The following is a 25,890-nucleotide window of genomic DNA, read 5'->3' as shown; positions in this document are numbered from 1 at the left end:
CCAACTTCCCAAAACTTCACCCACACCCTTTTGCCCCATTTTCGCGAAATTTCAGACGAAAATGCCCTTACGACGGTCGTTGTATTGTAAAAACAATTACGAAAAATTTAATTTTGTAATCTAGATTACGGTAATGTGCTTACCGTATTTTTCTTACAATAACTTACGGTACTTTTAGTACCGTCATACGTCCAAAAGATACTACAGTAGTACGTGTATCGTAATATTATATGTTGTTCTGTTTACAAGATAATATGGTACCCATACTACCGTAAACATTCCGAACAACTATACAACCCTAAAAACATATTATGGTACACGTTGTACCGTAATACAAGCTATACAAACTTTTAAAATGTAATACGGTACTTGTAGTATAGTAATACTTCCTAGTTCTTTTTAGCCGTGTAAACTCTAACCCAAAAGAACCCAAATAAGCCCCATTCAAATTACGGTCTTCATTCTGTCGTAAGAAGGTTGTTTTGGTGTTCTCAATCTTGATCGATCTCTCCCTCATCATATATTTCAAGTAAGAAATAGTTGTTGTTGGATTTTATAAAAACCCAAATCGTACAAGATTCATTTTAGGGCACGTAGAATTGCAACATTTTTGTTCTCTCATTTCAATTCAATAGATTTGTAATTTGTTCCAATATCTATGATTAATTTCTTGGATCGAAATGGTGTAGTATTTAGGTTTTTGATAATTTATGCCATTCTTTCAAGAATTTCTTCACCCCCTAATGTTTATTGAAGAAATATGGTGGGTTTGATAGATATCGAAGTATTTATCATATTCATGTTTCAATTTGTTCAAAAAACGAAATATTATGGGTTGATATTCATCCAAAAGATTGCTGCTCAAAAAACCTGTGCTCGATCCAAAAACAAAGATTTTGATTAATTTATTGGTCATTTTTGTCGAATTAAGTTATAGATTTTGATAACCAAGGCTTAATCTCTGATGGTATTTGAAGCTGAAAATTGAGAAACACACACATTAATCTGAATATGGTTGGATGGATTGGTTAATCATTTGAGGGTTGGCTTTCTCTCTTTTATTCTTTTTTTTTGTGTTCTTTGTCTTTCTTTAGACAGAGAGGGTATTTGAAGCCTGATGCTCACTGCAAAATGCTTGGGTGTCTCCTCCATTGATGATTTCCTTATTCTTTTATTTCTCTCATTCACTGTATTGAAGCTAAGGACTTCTTATTCTTCATGAAATTCTTTGGTTTGAGCCACTGAATTGAAGCTAAGAACTTCTTATTCTTAATGAAATTGTATGTGCACAAATTAGTTTTTTTTAGATGGTATATGAAGCTAGAAATTGAGAAACACACACATTAATCTAAATATTATTGGATGGATTGGTTAATCCTTTGTGGGTTGGCTTTCCTCTCATCTTTTTCATTTTTTTTTTCTTTTTCTTTCTTTAGACTGAGAGGGTATCTAAAGCCTGGTGCTCATTGCAAAATGCTTGGGTGTCTCCTCCATTGATGATTTTCTTATTCATTTTTTTCTCTCATTCATTGTATTGAAGTTAATGACTTCTTATTCTTAATGGAATTCTTTAGTTTGAGCCACTTAATTGAAGTTAATGACTTCTTATTCTTAATAAAATTGTATGTGTACATTTCAGTTTTTTTAAATGGTATTTGAAGCATGAAACTGAGAAACATGCATTAATTTGAATATGGTTGAATGGATTGGTTAATCCTTTTTTATTTGTGATGGCTTTTTGAATAGTGATCATGGCAGAAGATGCACCTTTTACTGGCGGTCCTGAGATTCCTACACTGCTCACTAGACAAAGAGAACATATATCACAGAAGATCTGGCAAGGAGATGTATGTACAAGTATTTAAAATTATAATCTTTGTCTATCATGTTAGTTAATCAATTTATTTTTTTTAGTATCTGAAATGACAAATTATATTTCATGATCGGAAAAATACGAAACCCAATGCAAATTCGTCATGGCCATTAACAAACAATGATCAAATTGATTTAGTCAGGAGATCAGGATTGTATCCTCCGACCATTGTATCGATGAGTCAGTTTGACCGTGGCACATTATCTACAATTATCGAGAGGTGGCGCGCTGAGACGAACATGGGGCAGTTCAATGTAGACATCGAAAAGATGATGCCTACACTTGAAGATACATAGAAAATTCTTTGCTTAAAGATGACTGGTGTAGTTGCAACCGTGAGGAGAGTAGAGAGCTACAAGGATCATATAGTTTGCATGATAGACAATTGCCACCTAGTTGTAGCCATCCTTTATCCGACTGACATGGTTGAGGAACACGTTTAAGCAGTTACCACAAAACTATAACCGCATAACTCTTCTACGATACACCCGTGCATGTCTCTTATATCTAGTCGGGTGCATAATATTTGCAGATTCCACAGATGGTACAATTCCTACAATCTATTTATAACTTTTTGAGGATATCGACGTAGTTGGTCAGTATGCATGGGGTGCAACTGCGTTAGCGTTTTTGTTTCGAGCCTTGTTAAAAGTTGTTCATGCTGATCATCAACACCTAAGGGGATTAGCCACTCTTTTGCTGGTAATTGTAGTAAATTAGTGTTTTGATACTTTTTATAAAGTTCAATAGATATTTTTTGTTGTGATTCTTATTTTTTTATACATGTATTTCAGTGTTGGGCTTACGAGCATTCCAAATTGTTGCGCCCAACTCCAAAAGAAATAAGGGCAGGGCAACCTAAATCCCTCAGGTGGGCCCCTCTTAAATAATGGGATAACACTCACAACTTCGATCTGGTGGGGCGACATGAGCTTCATAATGCACAGATAAATGATGTTAGTATAATTTATTTTGTTTATGTATAATTTAATTAATTTAAGTGTAGGTTATTTATCTTTAAATTTGTCTTATTTATGTCATAGGTCATATATACCCACTAAGATGATTATCCTGATATAGGAGACGAAACGACAAATGATAGAGATTATAGGCTTCGTGTTCATGAGACTGCTTTGTGTCACACATATCTCATATGTGGATACATCTGTGAGGGGTATATGCTGAATCGTGTGCTCCATCAATTTGGACATCACCAAAGAATACTAGTAGATCCCTTGCAGTGGGAGAGGAGGGAGAGAAGGGGGAAGAAGTATGACAACTGAGGAGATGAACTTAGAAATGAAATTGATATGTGGACAAACCGCTTAGGTTATTTTTATCAGGTAGATAAAGATATATACAATGGGAAGTCGACACGAGAATACATCGAGTGGTACAAACTAAGGACTGGTCCCCTGATCCATAATCCATTTAGAAAATGTCCCTCCAAATATGCACATCGAGGTTATAGTGATGAAGATAGAATGGTAATAATTTATTTTCATATTTCATATAGCTTGATGCAATTTAAAAGTCTCAATAATCTAATTTCATAGTTGATATGACTTAATGCAGCCTAAGGACATCAGCCATGCAACTGAACTTCTACATGAAGTTTGCAATTCAAGAAATTGGGACCTAGCTGAGGAAGCATTACAAATACTTAAAATATATGACCCAGAAGTTGTAGGGGAAGAAGTATCTGAAGAATTGGAGTTAGGTGATGAGATGGATGACAACGTGCCAGTATAGCATCCTTCTCGACCAGATGAGGGGCCAAGAAATATACAACCCATCCCCACACCGATTCAACCTGAGGAGCCCATATGGCAATTGCGTCCTCGTGTTGCAAGGTGAGAGGAGAGCAGCTCACAGCAGCAGAGCAGCTCACAATAGCAGAGCAGCTCTAATACAGAGAACCTGATTCCATAGTGGGCTAAGAAGCTGCCAGTATGCCGAAAGCCTTCATGATGTGTACTTAGCTGCATGCTTTGTATAATGCATAGTTGTAAAAAGAGGCCATTAGTGCCGATGCTATTTTATGTACATGACCCTGTATGTGAATTGCTTTTGTATGTCAATTGGTTTGTATGTTAATTGTTTTGTATGTCAATTGGTTTGTATGTGAATTGCTTAGGTACATCACATTTTGAAGCTATGATAAAGGTTACTTACAACCTACAATTCACATTTTGTAACTATATTCATAAAATAGATGGGCAGAAGTTGAGTAAGTAATAGTAGAGGAGAGGACAAAAATTACAGTACTGAGAATAGAGGAGAGGACAAAAACTACAAAACTCATTTTGCTAGCATATATTCATAGCATTAAGATGAATCAATATAATGCTCCAATATTAAAATGAAGATAAATCGATATAATTAAGAAAAAAAAAAAAAACCATTATGGTACTTTTAGTACCGTAATGGTTTTAAAGAACATTACGGCACTAAGAGTACCATAATGAACATTTCAGTACTCTTAGTACCATAATGTTCTTTTAGAACATAAACAATACGGTCATATTTTGCACCGTAATGGTTCAAAATCCACTGAAATTCTAGTGGACTTTGAGTCCTTTTGTGACCGTAATGACCTTAAAAAAGATTATGGTACTAAGAGTACCATAATACCCCAAGATTATGATGAATCAATATAATTAAGAAAAAAAAAAAAAAAAACTATTACGGTATTTTTAGTACTATAATGGTATTAAATAACATTTTGGTACTAAGAGTACCGTAATGAGCATTACAATATTCTTAGTACCGTAATGTTCTAAAAGAACATTACGGTCATAAAAGGACCGTAATGGTCAAAAGCCACTGAAATTCCAGTGGACTTTGGACCGTTACGATCCTTTTGTGACCGTAATGTGCTTAAAAAAGATTATAGTACTCAGAGTACCGTAATACCCCAAGATTATGATGAATCAATATAATTAAGAGAAAAAAAAACTATTACGGTACTTTTAGTACTGTAATGGTCTTAAAGAACATTACGGTACCCTTAGTACCTACATTACTGTCATAAAAGGACCGTAATGGTCCGAAATCCACTAAAATTTTAGTGGACTTTGGACCATTACAGTCCTTTTGTGACCGTAATGAGCTTAAAAAATATTATGGTATTAAGAGTACCGTAATACCCCAAGATTACGATGAATCAATACAATTAAGAAAACAAAAAAAAAACTATTATGGTACTTCTAGTACCGTAATAATCTTAAAGAACATTACGGTTCTAAGAGTACAGTAAAGCATTACGGTACTCTTCGTACCGTAACGTTCTTAAAGAACATTATGGTCATAAAAGGACCGTAATGGCCCAAAATCCACTAAAATTCCGGTGGAATTTGGGCCATTATGGTCCTTTTGTGACAGTACTGGTCTTAAAAGTCATTACGGTACTAAGAGTACCGTAATGTTGTTTAAGACCATGACGGTATTAAAAGTACCGTAATGATTTTTTTTTTTTTCTTATTATATTGATAGTCATCTTAATCTTATGTTGCATTTATTGGAGAAGGGTGTGGATTGTAAAAATAGTGAACATTATCAAAAAGTCTTTATAGAAAGGTGTGGTTCATTTACCAGTTTTTTTTCTTCCTCTTTTGTTAGACTTCCATAATTGAAGATGAATCCGGTAAGGGTATGGTTTGTATATAGCTAAGGCTCTAAACAATCAAAGTAAGGTGCACCTTCAAATTGGATAGCTTAAAGAGACCATTAATTATATAGATAGAATGAGCCCATTTAGCTAGAAATTGGATAGCTTGATATCATTAATATCAATACGTACAAGCCTCTTTACAAAATTGGATAGCCTATTTACATCATTTTATATACTCGATTTACATGTCTTCCGGTTGGCCCACAACCTCGCATCAACTACACTTAAGAGGCCTAATCTCTTTGTACGTTGTTTGCCTGCGACATTTCTTTGGCTAATTTGTGGTTCGCCTTGCACCGTGCAGCATTACAGTTGTATAGACAATCTCTGGCAACTCTAGTACATCAGGCATTGGGGTGAAGGGAAGGAAATATGCTCTACATTACATTTGAACTGCGAAATAAACGCCGCAATAATTTGTAACATCTTCATGCCTATGATCTATAGCGGCGATTACATGACTGCACGTCAACCCACTAACCTACCACGCCTGATAACTATATGTATGAGTCGTCAGATTAGGAGCATATTTCTTATCCGCATTGATCTCATACACACTATCATGTGCCCATGTGACTGTATGAAAGAATGTTGACTTATACCTCCTCAAGTCTATTACCTTTTGGGCTTTCGGTCTAAGCACGTCGCTTCATTCTAGGGACATGACCATCTTCTTTGAAAATTCTCCCATGAGCTTAACCCTTAGGCATTCAAGGAGTTTAATAAGGGACTTCTCCCGAGCCTGTAATATCCACTAGTTAAATGATTCAGAGATATTTGATGTCAGATTATTGTATCTACACCCCTTAAAATGTGTGTTTGCCCAATATTTCGGATGTTGTAATATGATCCAGTCATAGGCCTCAGCATTTGCACTCTTAATTTCTGTCATGTACTCATCGAAGTCCGATATATACAATGCACGTGCAACTTTCTAATAAAGCTTTGTGAGTACCGAATTTCTATGGGCCTTTTTGAAGTTATTGGCAAGATGTTTCATACAATAGCCTTGTTCACTGTTTGGAAATATTGTTTCAATTGCGGCTTGTAACCCTTTCTGACGATCTGAGACGATAGTCAATATTGGCAAATCAAGCCTATCAAAAAATTGCTCATTCAGAAGCTCTAGGAACCAAGTCCAACTTACTGTATTTTCACTCTCAACCACTGCATATGCTATAGAAAAATATGTTCGTTCGCATCTACCCCAACTGCAACCAATAATATCCCTTTGTATCTTCCCTTCAAAAATGTCTCATCTAGCCCTATTAGCGGTCTACAACCAAACATAAATCCATACAAACATGGACGATTGCCTAAAAACACATGCTCAAATCTATCATGATCATCTGTTTATGATGGTTAAGGTTCTAGGGTTAGTGACTTGGATCTTATAAAGATATTTTGTGAGATCCTCATATGATTTCACATGGGAACCCTCGTTTATCTATTGTGCAACAACTTTGCCCCGTCATGCTTGTTGGTATGATAACATGACACCGTAATCACATTGTATATCATTAACCACATCTCTAGGTGTAATATTGAGCATATCACTCAACAGGTCATTGATCTTGTTTGCCACCCAGTTGCTTCGAGCAAGTAGCTGATAAATCCTACATATTCCCCCGGCACATGAGTGCATGTTTATCAACTTCTTCACTCTAAAGAAGTTTGTAGTATTAACCATCCAACAATGCACTTGCCATGAACAACCATCTACAACACACTTTGTCCATACATGTCTTCCCTCGCTTTTTATGAACTTCATATTGAAGTTTTGTGATATTGCATAATCAATAAGATGATTGCGGCATACTTGTACATCATCAAAATCCTGACCATCTTAAAGTACAACTTCGTAACGGTTAATTCTCAGAGGGCTTTCTATCGGATCAATGTCGTCCATATGCCACTCGATTTTTTATTCATGTTCATCTTGTACACCTATACCAGCAGCACATTCACTGTGACCTACTTGCTTTGGCCGAGATGTGCTATAGAAAAAAAAAAATTAAGACAAGTTAGAATTATCCTAACCCATAACAAAAATTGACAAATAAGAAAATTAATGATTTCCATTACAAACTTCTTACATATGGATCATTATCGAGCATTGTTAGTGGTCGATATTCAACGTAGTCAGACGGACCAATATCGAGCATTATTGGTGGTTGATATTTAGACTCAATAGGTCTGTTTGATATGTACATAGCAATGGGAGAAGCCCCTTCCATCATATTGGCAATGTCATCATTATCATCAATACGTATCATATTACTTGATAACATTGGTTCAATATACCTAATAGTCATGGTACTTGGGGCATAATTTGATACTTTTGACAAGTGATCATTGACTTGTTCAAATAATAAGATTTTCTTAAAAAATATAAACTTTACGTCCCCACCGTCATAAAACATAGTTCCATCATTAAGTTCCCTATTGAAAAATTCACTAAAGTGTAAAATGATTTTCACTCTGTTCTCACCCATTATCGATGCGTACAAGTTGAATCACTGCATAGAAATTTTAAATGGAAACATAAAAAAAAATTACTTATAAGAAGTTCAAAATACTTACAAATAGTGAGGAGGTTGCATGAGGGACATTAGATTGCAATACAATTGTAATCATATAAAGCAAATTTAAAATGGACATCCAAACTACATCAAGTATTTTTTTTTTCAATAAATTGTCAATATAAAAAAAAATTGTCATCCAAACTACAATTGTCATAATATAAAAATAATTGGAAAACATTATTTTGATGCCCAACGATTAAATAAAGCTAAATAAATATCAAACTTATTCATGCAACATAATATATTTTTTGATAAAAACATCATAATATTTTGATGACATACCTAAAACTCTGTTGGTGTGTAAATTTATTCTTCTGATAGACCTCCTTCAAAGATTGATAGAAAATAGATGAGAGATTTGACGAGAGAGATAAAAAAAATGATGAAAGTGCTGAACAATTCGTCGAAATAGGGTTTTATAAAAAAGTTGGTAAAAAAAATGCGAGAAAATATTACAGTAATTTTATTACCGTATAGTATTTTGGAATGTTTACGATATTACGAGTACCGTATTTTCTTGTAAACATAACATTATATAATATTACGATACACATACTACCGTAATATCTTTTGGATGTATGACGGTACTAAAACTACTGTAAGAAAAATACAGTAAGCATATTACCGTAATCTAGATTACAGTATTAAAAATTTTGTAATTATTTTTACGATACAACGACTACCGTAAAGGGCATTTTCGTCCGTAATTTCATGAAAATGGGGCAAAAGGGAGTGGGTGAGGTTTTAGGAAGTTGGGGGTTTTTTTTTTCTAATTTCTTGAAAATATGGGTATATTAGCGATAATTTCCCCTTAAAATAACATGGGGGAAGTTGTTAAAAAATAAAACTAGTGTTTTATTCAATATTTGAAGAAAAGTTTGAGGTTATTTATTTATTTAATTATTTTGAAATGACCTATATTTAAAGGGTAGGACACAATTTTCAATAAAATACATTATGATACTAAATAAAAATCATCCAAAATTTGGACATTTAGTTTTCAAATTTTTTTCAATTGAGAATACTAGCCAGGTGATTTCAAGTGATCAAAATATTTCATGTTAGAAAATTTGCCTAAGCTTGTCTTGTACCCAAAGAACTAAGTGTATTGTCTCAGCACTTTAGCTTGTGGAGGCATTATTTCAAAATAATATCTTTCAAACAATAGCTTTTGGTAACACAATGATGAGTGTAGTGGGTTTTGGTTCCACACAAGAGAATTAGAAAGAGAGGCTCAAGTTTATGCACATAAGCATTATCTTCTTTTGCATTCATGGAATAAAAGGGGAGAAGAGTGCCTACATGCACTTTTTACTTCTTATGCTCGTATCTGTCACTCATAGCCGGTGCACGGGTTTGCAGTTCACTTTTTTTTTTGTTGCATACCATGTCATTGCCCAAGTCGCATCGCATGCACCATGAGTTGGCCATGTCATCGCCCAAGTCATGTCACCATGAGTAAGCTTGGTAGTAGATGTGGCTAGGCCCAGTCTGGGCCCTTAGTTAGGTGGCTCGGGCTAGGCCTAGTCCCAGTAATGAAACACTAGGGAAAAAACTAGGTCGAGCCTGCTAGCCCAAGACAGCGCTAAAAACTAGCATCGTTAACTAAGTGGCATCAAGAGAAGGCTATGCCATTTGTGTAGCATCACTAGAGATTGTAGAAACGAAATACAATCTACGAAATCAAGAAAGAAGAAATAAACACAAAAGAAACAGAACCAACCACAACGCAAAGATATATGTGGTTCGGCAATGTGCCTACGTCCACGGGATGAGAGTTTCTTTACTGACAATGGAGAATAGGGTTACAGTAGCTCTATTTTCCTTATGCCTCTTTGTTCTCTCTGATTACAAAGAAATCAGCGTTTTTCCCTTAAGTCTAAAAAGAACCCCCATCTCTACAATATATAGAGTCTTGTACAAATTACCGAAATACCCATGTACGAATATATATGGAGTCCCAGATAGATTTGTACAAATTACTTAAATACCCTTATACGGCTATTCGAAATTTTCCTCGAGAGTTGCCGCCCCCGAACCCCTGCAACGGCCGAGTCTACCTATGCCAGACACTCCTTCAGCCCTCAAGCCCTTCGAGCCTTCGCTCTCCGGAGTTGTCCTTTTGACTCTACCTTGACAAATCCATTTCTTCATAATACAAGACATCAATCCTCAACAAAGATTGCATGTCATGTGCATCACTTGAAGATATAGTATCTTGCGTGTCTCAAGAGAATGGTAGAGAAAAGGCCTTGTTGAATTGTGATCTATGTGAAGGACTGGCTACAAGATTGCCTCCGAACAGACCACCACGAGTGCTCGCTTTTGAAGCGGTAGAACCGGGAACTCGTCGAAAAGTTTGAAAGGGAATTTATGAGAAAAAAGGGGGAGATTACAACATTCTTTTAGAAATAGACCGAGAAACAAAATAGGAAGAAAATGAAAGGGGGGCGTACGTCGAATTGGGCCCAGGCCCAACACCCAAAGTTGGTGCCGATTTAGGATCTGTATGAATACGGCAACTTTCTCCAATCCTTTGGGGTCCGCAGGGCAAGGTGATTGCATCTGATGGGCTTTCAGGGTTCTAAAGTATAGGAATTTCTGTTCGGGTATGCTAAGGTCAGTATTATGGCATATCGAGGTCAAGGGGTTTAGGGTTGGCGTCAGGTCTGGTACAGTCTTGCTGAATCCAGCTTAGTAGTTCGGATTACAATCCTCAAAATAAGGGGGGTCAGGGTCGACCCTTGTTTATAGACACATGGACCCCTTAATTACCACTAAAGATCTTCGATTGAATCTGTGTCGTCCATCACCAACGTTATAGGTGGCCTCTCCGATGTTGCTACTAGCATTGTCTAGTTATGTTACCATCAAATATTTAAAATATAGTTGTCATTGATGACGTTGCTCCAACATGAATACAAGTTGTGTAACACAACCCCTCGATTTACGATTGATGTGATTTCGGGCGGTGGTGTGTCAGATGGCCAACATCCCCATTAGCAGAGTTGGGCATCACCACTAGCAGTTCCCGTTCAAAGTTGGCCTGGACATGGTTGGGTGTGTCATCACCCCCATCGTGCAAGCAATGATGGATGCTTTCCCTCACAATCTAGGCATCTGAGGTCTGACAATAGACAATGGTTTGGGCCAATGGGAAACCGATGTTGCTGATAACAATGTCTAGCATCGGTAACCCCATCGCCTAAGCAATGATGATTACTTTACGATACAATTTAAGCAATATGATGTTTGACATTTGGTGCCAACCTAAGCCAATGGGAAACTAATGTTGTTGGTAACGACATCCAATGCTATACCCGCAATGCCTGGGCAATGATGGTTGCTTTACACTGCAATTCAAGCATTCTAATGTCCGAGGATTGTGGCATTTTGAGCCAATGGGAACTCAACGTTGTTGGTCATGGCGTCAACATTGCCACCCCTATTGTCGAAAGCAATCATGAGCCCCTGTGGCTGCATTTCTCGGGTGTTAGGTTTGTAACTTGAGCCACCATTTCTTGAACATCGTTGCTCATATCGCCCCCCAATGTCATGTCGACAGTCCAGCGTGGTCTCCCTTGACGTTGTTACTACTGGTGATATTGTTGAATCGTGATTGCAGTCTGAGTGATCTTGGATGGCTTCTTCTAGACTTTTGAGCTGTTCTTGATCTGTTAGGGATCTTTCGAACTCCCAGCTTGATTCATGACCCTTATGATGGGTTATAGGGTAGCCTGGGTTTGAGGTTGGGGATTTTAGGTGATCCTAGGGTCCATGGTGCTTAGCCTAGGTGTCCTTTGGCTCTCAGTTGGGATCAGGGTGTCTGCAACATCATGACAAGTGAATGTACCAGGGTGACTGATTATTATCGAGTTACAAAACTTTTGTAACTAACAAAAAATTTATGATTGTTAAACAATCAAGAGGTGTAATGTTTCAAAACGCTTGAAAGAAATAACCACAAGTTGTCAATGATCACATACCAAACCAAAAGGGTATTTTGTCTATCTGAAGATAGGAATCACTCTTGATAAGTGATTCACACAATGTTATGTTCTTTCCTACTTACTTTCTCGCTTTGAAGATGGGCAATTCTGATCCTCTATAGCCTTGCTTTTTCAGTGCATTGAGCTTGCAAGATAAGTGCTCGATCCTTATTTTTCAGGTATCTCAAGTATAATTTTTTTTTAAGAACCTTATACACATTGATTATTATTAACAGGGGACACATATTATCTTGAGATAACAAATTTGATGAATGTGAAGATACTTCAAAATCTCTCTTCTTTTGATTGGAAAAACCATTTAACCAAATGAAATTACTTATTTATCTTGTTTTACCCACATCCATTATTTCCATCTGAGAGCATGCTACGGTGGGAGTGAACTACATGAGCCTCCGATCATTGGTGTAAGTCTCAATCAATTATAACCGTTCGTGATGAGAGAAGCATTGGCCAAACCCCCAACTCAAAAAGAACTTGATGCAATCGGTAAAGGAAACAAATTATACTATTAAGTTATTAAAGTAAAGTTAATATAAAAAAATCCCCAAGAACAAGGTGTTCTGATGCTTTCAATCAATTATCTCGACCTCGAGATATATGGATAAAAAAAAAAAAAGAATTTAAAGTCCTAAAAATAGTGCATCTTGTAACAAATTATTTGGTCAATCCATTTTCAAGATTTTCTAACATTTATAAATCTGCTTGATTTGTATTATTTCAAAAATTTAAATTTTATAATTAGGGATAAATATAAATTTTCAAACCATTATAAGTTTTTACATATCGAATCTATATCTCAAGTAAAATTTTAAATATGCAAATATTTCGTCGGTTTCTGATTTAGCAACGTCCTTCAAACCAAGCTCTCTCTCTCTCTCTCCCTGGTTGGGTTGGGTGTATAGAGGTTCTCCCACCCTCTCTCATTAAAAGTTAAAGTCAATATATTTTATGGACCTGCAGAAACATTTTCTTGATTTACTCCCTCGGTAAAAATCTAATTTATTGATATTTTATCCCCTTTCTCACATAGAACCCAATTTATAATCGTTTTAAGGATTTAGATCTCGACTTACTCCCTCAGGTAAAAATCTAATCTATTGGTATTTTATCCACTCTCTCACATAGAACCCAATTTATAATCATTTTAAGGATTCCGATCTTACCATTTCAACCGCCTCACATGAGAATATTGAGATGGATGAGTGACAAGACAATAAAAGATAAACTTTAAAGATGAATACATTAAGAAAACTTAGGTAAGACACCAATAGACGATACGATAGGAGAAAGTAGATTTGAGTAGGTTGACAATGTGCAGAGAAGACCCAGTCAATACTTGTTAGGAGTTGCGAGCTAGTTCGAGTTAGAAACATATGGTACATTTTCAGTAAAATCAGCATATAGTTTATTATTCCATAACATGGTGAGGTGTACTCAATCTACTCTAAAGGACATCTAGAAATGGTGCTGTCACACCTCAAGAATTTACAATACTGATATTCTTGAGATGTGACAGTCAAAACTCCCTTTTAAGATTTTTTTTTTTTTTCCCCCCTCAAACCTATATAAACTCTGTTCATAACTAATATTAACATGAAGGTCTAAACATATATATATCTCTTTGCAGGACAAATTACAATGGCGAATTCTTACAAAGTAACAAAAGAAAGTTTAAGCACAACTACAATATTTTTCAAAGTTGATCCTGACGAGCACTCAATATGAAACCACAGTTAGCCTAAAAAAATGTTTACCATAATTTGATGAGTTTGGCTGCTCAGTAAGTGATCATCATAATCCTAAAAATAATCATGGTTGAAAGATATCAATATTTTCAAAAAAGAGATCTATTAACAAAAATGCATCAACAATTTTACTTTAAAACATGGATAATTAAGTATAATCCGAATAATTGAAATGCATATAACATTTTAACAACAGTGCATAATTCATAGGATTTCACAAATTACCCTACTGGCGTTCCAAGTAGGTCACCTATATACCCCATCAGCGTTATGATGGGTCCACTTAATCCCTATCGGCATCCAAGATAGGTCCACATAATCCCTACAGGTCCACTTGCACCTCACCGGCATACCGGATGAGTCCACTTAATCCATACCGGCATACCGGATAGGTCCACTTATACCTCACCGGCGAACCAGATGAGTCCACTTGCATACTTAAAGTATTTTTAAATATCTTTAAACACTCGAAAGCAGCAATATCACGTACTCAACATATCACTGAAATTATTAATATGAATTTCACTGAAACCATTAATACAGTCACTTTCGATAACATTTCAAAAATAACCGGTTAAATATTTTGGGCTCAAATTTAGAAAGGTAGTAGTTCGTAAAGACATTCTAACATAATTGCCAAGCTAATATGTATAGAAAAACTCTTATAAAAATTCAAGAATACGAAATTATCACAATTTATGGGATGTCAATTCGCAAATAAACATTTCATAGACAATGCTATAATCAATTACAAAAATATCATCTTTCAAATATTAAGGCAGTTATTTGCACATGAATTTTACAATGTCTAAATATTCAAAAACAGTAGAAAGAAATCTCACAAATTTTACTAAAAAGCAGAAATATCGCATTTATTTCTAATAATTTTACAGTATCTAAAATTTTCTAACAATAGACAAGAAAAATGAATAAATTTATTTCTAAGAATTTACAGCATTTAAAATTTCTAACATGGATAAAATATCACAATTTTATTAAAAAGATTATTTTTCGAGACAATGAGGTCACTTACACATAAAATTTATCGTGCCTAAAATTCATGATAATAGATATAAATAATTATTTTATTTAAAAAAAACAAATTATTCTTCAAGACAATAAAGTTATTTACCCATAATATTTGAGAGGCCGGTTTTGATAAAAAAAATTCAGTTAAAAAGAGGAGCTCACTACATTTGTAATAAAAAGAGCGAGAAAGAGTTTTCAGGTGAAGTTCTACCTTTCGGCCTATTTAAATTCTCTAAAACACCTCCACCTCGTACATGAGGTGTAAAATTAATAATAAGCCTCTAATATTTACAACCCACTTCTAATATTTACAACCCACGTCCACTAACAGACGTTTACAACCCACGTCCACTAACAGACGTGACGGATGATAAGAAAGTTAAGGGTAAGAAGATATAAAAGTAGTAATGGTCCCTAAGGACTATAATGCCTATACGGACCATCAAATTATAAGGAGTTTTCTTTTTATTTTTTTTGGAAAGTTTAGAATTGTTACAGGCACATACCCTATAAGGTACAAGTTTTTATATGGATTCTGTCTCAAAAGATAATACCAACGATTGATAACTTAAGGAAAAGAGCGAAGATCATCATTAATATTTGTCTTTTTTGCAAATAACATGAAGAAACTGTTGATCTATTTTTGCATTGCCCGTTTACCTCTCGCTTATGGTATTGGGCAATATAGAAAATATGTGTGCCTTTACCTATCCCATCGTCGGTTAGTCACTTAATGAGTCAACTGAAGATTCCAGGCCTATTAAAGATAAGCATTTTTTTTTTTTGGGATATTTTGAGGGGTACTATTATATGGGAACTTTGGTTGGAAAGGAACATGCTTACCTTTGATGGTGTGGCTAGGTTTTGCTGAATTGCAAAGCAAAATTAATTTTTTTTACGTAGAGTTGGTTTAGTATTACAATGGGGGGTTGAGGGATTTCAAAGAACGATGTGAACTAAACTTCACCAATTTGGTCATGTAAAAGATGAGACGATGGTGTAATTGGATCCCACCAGCCATGGGATGCATGAAATTAAATTTTGATGGCTGTTCTTTTGGAAACTCAGGGCCTTTCAGGAGTTGGGGGTGTATGTCACAATCACGAAGATTAGATAATTTTTTGTTACATTGTGCCTTGTGGGGTGGTTACTGCTAATCATACAGAATTTGAATATTTGCTAAAAGGAATTGGATCTATAGGGAGAGAGGTATGGAGCAAAATCTAATCATTGAAAAAGACTCTCCCAATGTCATTAATTGGTGTAAAGATTTGTTAAGACCTCCTTGACGGCTTTTAACTTTATTGTACAGAGTGATTGAGTTATCTTATAGTATTACTATTGCTTTCATCACGTTTATAGGGATGCAAACTCTATTGCCGATGATTTAGCCAAGAAAGGAGTACCGATAACCTCTTTATCTTTATCTTCTTTATCATTGTAATTTTTGTTGTAATCTCTTTTACTTTTAATAATATTCCTTACTCTTGTAAAAAAAACAAAGGCTAAAAAAAATAGGCATAAAACGACGTGGTTGGGAAATAGTGAGAAAAAATAAAAAAAAAGTATAAAATAAAATCATTTACCTTTAGCATAAGGTGGGCATATTAATCTTGACTATTGGATGTGAAATTAGGTAGGATCATAATTCCATTGACCAAACTTAAACCTCAAGAAATTTTTTAGAACTTTGTGACACATCCAAGCTATCAAATTTCACATCGGATGGTTGTAAATAATTATAACTACCTTCCATCAAAAGTAAATGGTCTCAATGTATACAATCCCTAAAAATATAGTGACTTATAGCCTCACAGAGAGTATGACTCTTGATATAATAAAATAGCCGACCAAAATTCATGTAGCCGACTCTAAATAATTTGAGAAAGGCTATTATGATAATGATAATTATGAACCACCTCACGAAACCATTTAAATTCTAAATTCATTTTACGTGTGCCCGGAAAAACATAAAATTGAGTGTACGATAGAGTTTACATCAAACGTTCGAAAACACAAAATCCGATTATTGATTCTCAAATGGATCCCAAGATACCAGATGGATCATATTGTCGGCTTACGCTCCTGCGGGAGCATCTAAACACGCTTGAAAGCTAAAACATCATTTCAAAAGCTTCTTTCTGTCCGTTGAAGCAAAAAAAGTTTCTTTCTACCCCAGTCATCAGGTGGAAAGGTTTTCCCTGCTCGTCCCGTTTCCCTCTCATCGCCCAGTCCGGGGCGACGAAGCGCCATTAGGTTTTGGAGGAAGTTTATATCCTTCCTCTACTATCGGTCAGAGGTTGAGTCGGATCCATCCTTATGCGTTATCCTGCTAGCTTCTTGTGATTTGAGTAATGGATGCTCTCAGGAAGCAGGCCACAAAGCTCCGCGAACAGGTCGCCAAACAGCAACAGGTGATATATACTTTTCAGGCCTTTAATTTTTCATTTGAAACCCATTTTTAGGGGAAGCAACATATTTGTGTTTTTAATGAGATCTTTTAGCCTTGGAATGTGCTTTTGTTTGAAGACAGAGTGCTTTTGCAGATCTGCTTGCATTTTTCGGGTTTTAATTCCCTTGACGATTTCACAGGCTATGTTGTTCCTGTTGTTTTTTGTGTTTTCCCTTTGTGGTTATCTCTTGGCTGCTGAATCCTTACCGATCTCAAGATTTCATCTCTCTATTTTGAGCTCTCTCTCTCTCTCTTCCCCTCCTAGTTACGTTTCTCTTTTTGTTTTGAGCTCGTAATCGAAGATGAACAAATGCATCTGTTTTAAGTCCCATGTGGCAATAAAACACTTTAATTTGAAGATTGTCACAAATTACAACGGTTTTGGAAATGCGATTCATACTCAGTTGTCTGATGTTCTGATTGGAGCTGTGAATGGTCTCACATGCATCCCTTTCCTCCTAAGGAGGATTTACAGTAGCATTTCTTTAGGGTTTGTATTGTTCAGAGACATATGTGATTGATTTGATTCTGAGCCTCCCTAAATGGCCTTGTAGGGCCTGTTTTTTTGGAATCGTGTGTTGGCCTGGGTGGTCAGGGTGGCGGGGCCACCATGTGACCTCAAGGGTTAATTATTACCCTTTAACAGGACGAAACAAATGTTTTTTGGGGTCTTTGGGTGAGGGAGGTTAAGGGTTCTAACCCTTGAAGCTTGTCCCAAAAAACCAAACGTGCTAACCTAGTTTTTTTTTTTCCTTTTTAAAATTGTAAGGTAGCCTTCCTTCTCATTCACATTTTGTTCTGCTCGACAAGATGACCTTCAATGCCTTGCTTTGTGGAGAGATCTCATAATTTGTTTAATAAGTACCTTGAAAGCTTTATATTTTCACATTGATGTGTATTCGAGGTGTCAGTGCTGAGTAGCTGTGATTTAGGCACTGGGTTCTATTGCATTGGAAGTTTATGGTCTGGGAGGCAGCTACTGTTATGACCATGTAGCAGAGTATTGGTAATCCCATCTACACTTCTTAATGTATGCATCACCAATAAGGGTGCAATATATAACTTCTGTCTGTTCTCGGAAATTTTGTGAATCGTCCTGGTCCTTGATAGAATTATGCTGTTTTATGAAGTCACAAATAAATTTTTTTGTGAACTCCATGTAATGGTCTAGATGTTGTAAGAGTGTCGGTATTTGTTATGTAGGAGTGCTGATACAGTTCCACCTAAATTGTGCAATTGGTGGTCCTTAGATGTCCATGGAACAAATGATTAGATAAACTCACATGTGCAGTCTAGGGGGCCTACTGGGTTATTGTGGTGTTTTACTTTATTCTGGTCCTTCAAACTTTGTCCAAGAATTTAGAGAATGTGAAGAAAATCTTGATAGTTTCTGTTTGGGATTAATATTCCATTATAATAGTGTGCATGTGCAAATATGTGTATTGTGTTGGATGCATTTTGGCATGTCTAAGACACCTGTCAACTTGTTAGCACAATTGCAAGCAGTTTTTTTTGGACATCCTGCTAGGTGTGCCTTGACATTTTGTGTGTTGCATGAGCAAAAGGTATCATGTGATTCAACTATCAACAGATGTATCAAAATTTGTGGGCACACCTGGTCTGACTAAATGAGCATTACTTGATATTTAGTTTAATGATTGTCAAACATAGAATGCTCCCCAAGACACATCAATATGACATTGAAATGTGGTTATCCATGTTGATGAAGTTCCTTTATCCTACTTAAATGTGGCTTGCTATTGGTGGGATGATCAATGCTATCAAAAGCACCAGGTGGCCCCCTGACAGACTGGGGGTCATTGCATATGCACTCTAGGTGGCCACTTGATGTTTCAGAGGGAAAATGAATAAAAAAAAGGCATTTTATATGAAAGGTGTCTGGTATGGAGCCTAGGTGTGGTTCAAGACCTAGGATTCTTGGATGGTCCTGGTACTCTGTGTAAAGTTAGGTGTTTTCTGAGTGTTGGGAGGTTGAAATAACCAATAGCAGTCCATCTCCCAGGTTGCTATTGGTTACACTGGGGATGGTATTGGATGATAAGTTCCTTGTATATATGCAAAAGAATAGTGATTCATTGACTAAGGAATCAGGATTTAGTCGAAATTTCCCATTTAGAAGAGACTACTACTACTTCTGTTATGAGGATATGTCATGAATGTCATTGCTTGAAGCAATTATTTTGTCCAAAAAACCAATAATGTTGTACTAGTGCATGATGAATATAAGTAAGGAGTGAATTATTTACATAATTTGGTGAAGGTTGGAATGCACATAGGCCTCCCTAGACTTCTCAAACAAGGGCCTTAGCAAAAGAAATAAACTTGGAGGAAATTTCATTAGTCTCTTGGCACATATGAAATACATCACATGGTGGGGCAAAAGGATGATACTCCTTAGGACATAGGGAAATATTTTCAAGGCAATAATTACTGAGAGTGCCCTTTTTCACCTTAACAATCAAAAGGAATACAAAAAATGCTCTTTTGCAAATATAGAATTACATAAGTACTTCTCGAACTCCCCTTAAAGTCAAAAGGGAGGATTATATCTTTCTTTTTGTAAAGCTTTAATTATGATATTTGTTTCTCTGTCGTCCATCATTATGAAGTGCCTAAATTTCTTCAAAGATGTTTTCATGGACAAAATGATAATCCATGTTGGTACGTTATTCAGCAAGGGAAAGGTTTAAAGCACTAAAGAACACGTCTATCTAATAGATATTGCTTTCTTTGTCTTGTCCTCTTCAGATGAATTGCAATAGCGACCATAAATTTGTCTGGCCTCAAAAATCAGTATTAGAATTGGGCACAACTATTTATCTCCTGTTGTTGCAATATGCCAAAGTACCTCATAGAAAATAAAACCTTAGCCAATGGTTGATCTCTTGGAACCACAATAAACTGCCCAGTCCGCATTATAGAAAGCAACATCCTAAGGATGTGAGCGCTGGAGCATAGTTGTCGGAAGTGGGAGTAGTGGATCGTCTATTACAAGAAGCTCCATTGTTTTTGGGAGTGTCATAAAAGTGCTCTTACAATTGACATATAAAAAATGTGGAAAAATAAAAATAAAAAATACACACAATTCCAAATAATAATAGTTAGATACTCAACAAATATGTTTTAAATATATTAAATTTACTTACGAATATATTTTCTCAAGTAGATTTTTCAACTCCTATTTATTTACTCAAGACTCATCTTATAAAACTCCTGCATAATAATGTATCAAAATTATTTATTTGATTAGTATATTGTAGATTTTAGTAAAAGATGTTTATAAATTCCGGTCAAAATTGGTCTTCCCCTTTTCTCTTCTCCTTCATTGTAAATTGTAAAAGAAATTAACCTATAGATGGAAAGAGAATAACTTATTTGGTTCGCATGACTCTACCTTGAAGTTGAGCCATGTTAAAGCTCTAATACCTTGAAGATATAAGCTCCCACGGGAATCTGTACCCATCTTTGTTAGCTTATTTACAGGCAGTCAAGGACTCTTAAGGTGTTTAATAATCAGGACTCGGGTTGGGACTTGCTAGTGTCCCAAGCATGCTCACCCAGTTGAACTTGGCCAAGTTTGGTCAAGACAGCCAAGTACATAAATAAATAAGAAAAGGAGGCCAAAAATATGGTAAGACCCAGGCGAGTCCCTAGGTTCTGGCTAGGGACTTGCTAGGGTCCTTAGCCTAGCTGACTTGAACAAGTCCCATGTCAGCTCAGCAAGTTCTAAACACTACTCTAAGCTTATGCCATTATAGGGCTACCTTGAGGGCTGAGCTTCTAGTGGAACCCATGCTGATCTTCAATGGATAAGTTGTGACAATCCATGAAGTACACAGATGGCATTCACAGGCCATATTGGTTTACATGACTCTACTGGGTATGCCCTGCATAAAAATGAGGCCTAAACCTTTTTGGCTACTCTAAGACTACTTATTAGCCATTCTATCAGCTCCCCCTATTCTAGATGCATGCTTATGGCTCTGGACAGGGAACAACATCGATATTTTTATGATTGAGTGAATGCAAAAGTCATTTTGAATTGTACAACATCGATACAAGACCCATTTTGAAGTATCCATGCATCATAGCCTTGGTTGCAGAAAGCAACTTGCTTAACAATTTTAATGCGCTTTGGGAGTTAAATAACTTGAATTTGGAGTTCTTGTTTATGAATAATATATAGCAATTGAGCAGTTTGGCACCTTCCTTTATATTTAACTGAAGGACGATGATACATAGGAGCTAGGTTCTTTGTTGAGCAGTCTTAGAGAAGTGATTTTTAGTAAAGGATCATATTATTTGGGGTTCTGAAGTTCATAACTTTTTGCTTTTAGACGGTTGAAACACCCTTGGAGGAGATTCTTACTCTGGACCATCTTGAAAGGTGTGATTGTACCCTCAACTGCTTAATCTTGCATTTGTAGGCTTAAGAGACATTGCCTCACATTCTTTTATGTTGCCCCCTTGAAGAAAGATCCTATAGCGCTTCTTGGATATGTTTGAGGTTTCTTTGATAATTCTTGATCCTATGAAGGATCTCATGGGTCAATGTTGCGGTGCCTTCTTGTTTAAAAATTGTTGTCTTGTTACTCTTTCATCATAACAGTCATCACTATTGGGTTGACTTCTTCTACTACCTGGTTAAGGCATTATGTGTTGGGGTGGCAATGGACCTGGACCTGATTCGGGATGTGACGGGTAAACCCGACCTAGGTCCGGGTATGGTTTAAAAACTTGGACCTTGCGGATCGGGTCTGGGTCTGGGTCCAAATCTTGGACCCGAACATTATTCGGTCCAGATCTGGGTCCTTGTATGGGTCCCACATTATATTTTTGGGTCCCAATTTTGAAATATATATGAATATATTTAAAGATAAACATATCTTGATTTTTGGGTCGAGTCCGGTTGGACCTGGACTCGTTGCCACCCTAATTATGTGGGAATTTAGTATGTATCCTTAAACCAATGATGTTTTGTTCTATGATTCTATTATTTGGAACCAATTTTGAAGCTGCAGATGTATCTATCAATTACTAATGTTACAAATTTACTTGTTATCTGGGATAACGAGACCTAATGATGGAATTTGTGAAGTTCCACAACAGTTCTAGAGTGCTTCATATGCTTAGATGACTTATATCAATTGAGCATATCTGTGCATCCCTCCAACTCATATTTACCTTTTAGCTATGATGCACTGAAAGTGGACGATGCGAACTAGCATGGTCTGTATAGTTTAACATTTTTCTTTTGCGATACCAACTAAAACACTTACATATGTCCAATTATTACAATTGAAATTCAAATAAGAGAAAGGAAAACAAAATATGGATTCTAACTTGATGCCACTTTCGAAAAAGTATTCATTACATAATCAATATTACATCAATTGAGATTGGGAACAAGAAAACACAATAAAGTATAAAACAAGACAATGGGCCAAAAGATTACATATAGTGGACTTTGCACACCCCACACCGTGTCTCTTCCACCGATGACACATGGGGTCTAGGTCGTTCGTGAATCTCACAAATGGGACAAAAGATTAATGCTAAACCATTTTCTTAGTACTTGAGAGCATGCACACACAAGATGGGGTCTCTCTACTTCACAAACTATATGGGGCGTGCCGCCTTTTTATGTATCAAACCCTAGGGGTTTGAGTTGGACAGGGTGAACTAGCACGGTATTTGCGGTTTAAAATTTTTCTTTTCTTTACCTGCTAGAAAACTTACAGAGGTCCAAATATTACAAAATAAATTCAAAAACAAAGATGAATCACAAAATGGATTCTCACTTGCTGCCGCTTAATACAACTCTTTTATTTCAATAATGAAAATTGCATAAGACTCTTGGGAACAAGAAACATAAATTGCATAAACAGAAAATAAAGTGCCATAAGATTACCTCAATTGGACATGATAGTTGATACACCCCACTCTGGGTCTCCTCCTTCGATGGTGCACGGGATCAAGGTCTTTCTCAAATCTTACTACTATGGGAGCTTGACTAGAAAACCCTTTCAGAGAAGAGAGCAATATGGATCAAAACTATGTCTCAGAACCATGCATATGTGGTGGGGTGCCCGGCTAAGCTCTATGTGGTTGGGGCATGTCCCCTCTTTCTCTCTTTCAAAAGTAATTTCCAATTCTTTGGGAGGTTTAGAGAGATGAGAGATCAGAGAGAGAGAGAGAGAGAGAGAGAGAGAGAGAGAGAGAGAGAGAGAAGGGTGTGAGGTTCTTAGAGGAGAGAGAGAGAGGTGTCTTTGGTGTAGAGATTTGGTCTCCACAATGAGACTATATATAGACTCATGCTTAGAGTTAGGGTTTCTAGGGTTAGCCATCCTTATGAGATTAAATCCAGACCATTGATCATAGGAGACCTGTGGGTGAGAGATGCTAGTTTTACAATCCATAGATCAGCCATCATGATTTATTGGAAGGTGTTAGAACCTTATCGTTCAACTATCTTAACCTAATCCCATCGATATATGGTGTGGAGAAAATGAAATACTCTTCCTTTTTATTTTCTTAATTTTCTTAACACATGCTTCTTTGAAAAGTCAAAATATCTTTCAATCACAAAACCTTCCCTTTTTTTCAATTTGATTCAATGGCATCTTCCATGCCTCAACAAATAGAAAGAGAGTGCACTATGTGGGGAGTGCCACCCATAGAGCCCCAAGTGTGCCCCACGCACTTCCCACATCCATGGAGTGTAATGGGTCCCATGTGTTTTATTAATTTTAAAATTATGAAAATGATTTTTAGAATTTATTTATTATTTTCTCGCTGAATAATTAAATACTGAAAAGTCATTTTAAGCCTATTTATAAATCCGTTTTGAGAAAATAAAATATCCAAAGATTTCTAAATATTTATTTTATCAATCTAAAATTCATTTTATAGTCAAACTAATTATTTCTAAATTAATTTGATGGGATTTGGATCCAACTATGTTAAGGATAATGCAAAATTACTAAAGCACTCCATCTTCTACTAGATACGATGAATCACACCCACTTTCTCCCTTTAAATGTGCCTTTTGTCGCAATTTTGTTCTTTTCTTCATTCTATGTCCTCTGTCTTTAATTGTGTCATTTCTCTAGCTCCTTTCTCTCTCTAACTTCTCTTTCTAGCTGTCCTCTCCTTCCCTCTCTCTTTAACCCATAGTTATGAGGATCTCCCAACCTAGGTATTGATCGTGCTCCAGAATCTTGCTTCAGTGCTTCAGGGAAGGGGTCTTTAGGGGATCCTTATTTTTTAATTTGGGATTTTGATCCCCACCTTAAAGACCAAGATAACGATCAAACTAATGATCTTTTTTCATTCATACCTTAGCAAAGCTACCATACTTTTAATATGGTTCCATTGCGGCGCTGTCTATAAATAAAGAGATCTCTACTTTAAAGATTATATATAGTCCTAGACTATGCATATTCTTTAAAATTGAGAGCAAGATTCCCAAATGGTTTGGATTGAGAATCCCAAAAGGTTGGGATTGAGAACCCCAAAATTGCGGAATTGAGATCCCTAATATTTGAGGTCTCAATCCCCAACATTTGCATTTTACGGATGATGCTCCTTACTATGGCATCTTCTAGCTTTTACAATATCCTGCTCCCAATCCCGTTCACTCTCTTAATACCAACAGCTATGCTCTAACCATGTCCTCTCTTTCAATCTCTCTCTCTGTGAAGCTATGAAGCCTAATCTCTGATTAGCTTTGTTGGGTGACTCTCAAGTTGGATCTCTATATTTGATTACTTCTAGACAGGTTATCAAACAAGTGTCTGAAACTTTTAGATATTAGCAATTCCAGCTTCCAGGAAATTAGAACCTCAAGATTCTAAGTATTCTCCAAATTCAGATTACCAAAGATGCTCCTAAGGATCGCCATGGGAATCTTGAAGGGACACCTAGAAAACTGGTATGGTGGACAGAGTGGCTTTGATGAACGTTAACTTGCCCCAAAAAAACAAGCACCTGGCCTACCAAGCAATGAAGTTAATCGTCTCAAAAATTTCTATCACTCCATCCAATTATCACTTCCTAGGTTTACCAATGCAGAAGGAAGACTGATATACTTCAAAGGCGGGCTTTCTATCTCACAACCAAGTTGCTTAGCCAGTAAGAACTCTTCATTCTAGAAGGTTAACCTTAAGACCCATTGAAAGTTCAAAGCACCCAAGAACAACCAAACGTTTTCAACTTGTTACGGGTTTGCCTCTTAAAAACACTAGATTGTCCTCCAATGTTATCAGATGTGGAATCCAACTTGAGGCGCTTTGGGTCCAATGTGCTATGTGGCTCGATGCCGGCTTATTGCTCCTATGTGATCAACAAATTTTAAAAAATTAAAATTATAAAAAAAAGAAGATTACAACGAATAATATGAATATATGATTTAAGTAATATAAGGAACTTTAATTTAGTTATTGCCTCAAATATATCATCTATCGGAGTCCGTGATAACCTTATAAAGAATAACACAGCTTG

The 25,890-nt window shown here is 36.2% G+C and overlaps 1 protein-coding gene across 2 annotated transcripts in view; it reads left to right on the top strand.

Moving 5' to 3' along the window:
- The first annotated feature begins 16,916 nt into the window (after positions 1–16,916).
- The window catches only part of LOC18424512 (SH3 domain-containing protein), a 35,995-nt gene continuing 27,021 nt past the window's right edge, over positions 16,917–25,890 (top strand). Inside the window, exon 1 of one of the 2 annotated variants that reach the window (XM_006829098.4) lies at positions 16,917–17,329. In XM_006829098.4, coding sequence (XP_006829161.1) covers positions 17,270–17,329 — 60 coding nt within the window. In that variant the 5' untranslated portion in view covers positions 16,917–17,269. The remainder of the gene's footprint in view (positions 17,330–25,890) is intronic. The other variant, XM_088848511.1, reaches the window with a different exon arrangement.

This window comes from Amborella trichopoda, chromosome 9, assembly GCF_054954075.1.
Source record: "Amborella trichopoda isolate Santa Cruz 75 chromosome 9, AtrichopodaSantaCruz75HAP2 v2.0, whole genome shotgun sequence".
Classification (NCBI taxonomy): Eukaryota; Viridiplantae; Streptophyta; class Magnoliopsida; order Amborellales; family Amborellaceae; genus Amborella; species Amborella trichopoda.
This window is presented reverse-complemented; position numbering and strand designations above follow the sequence as displayed.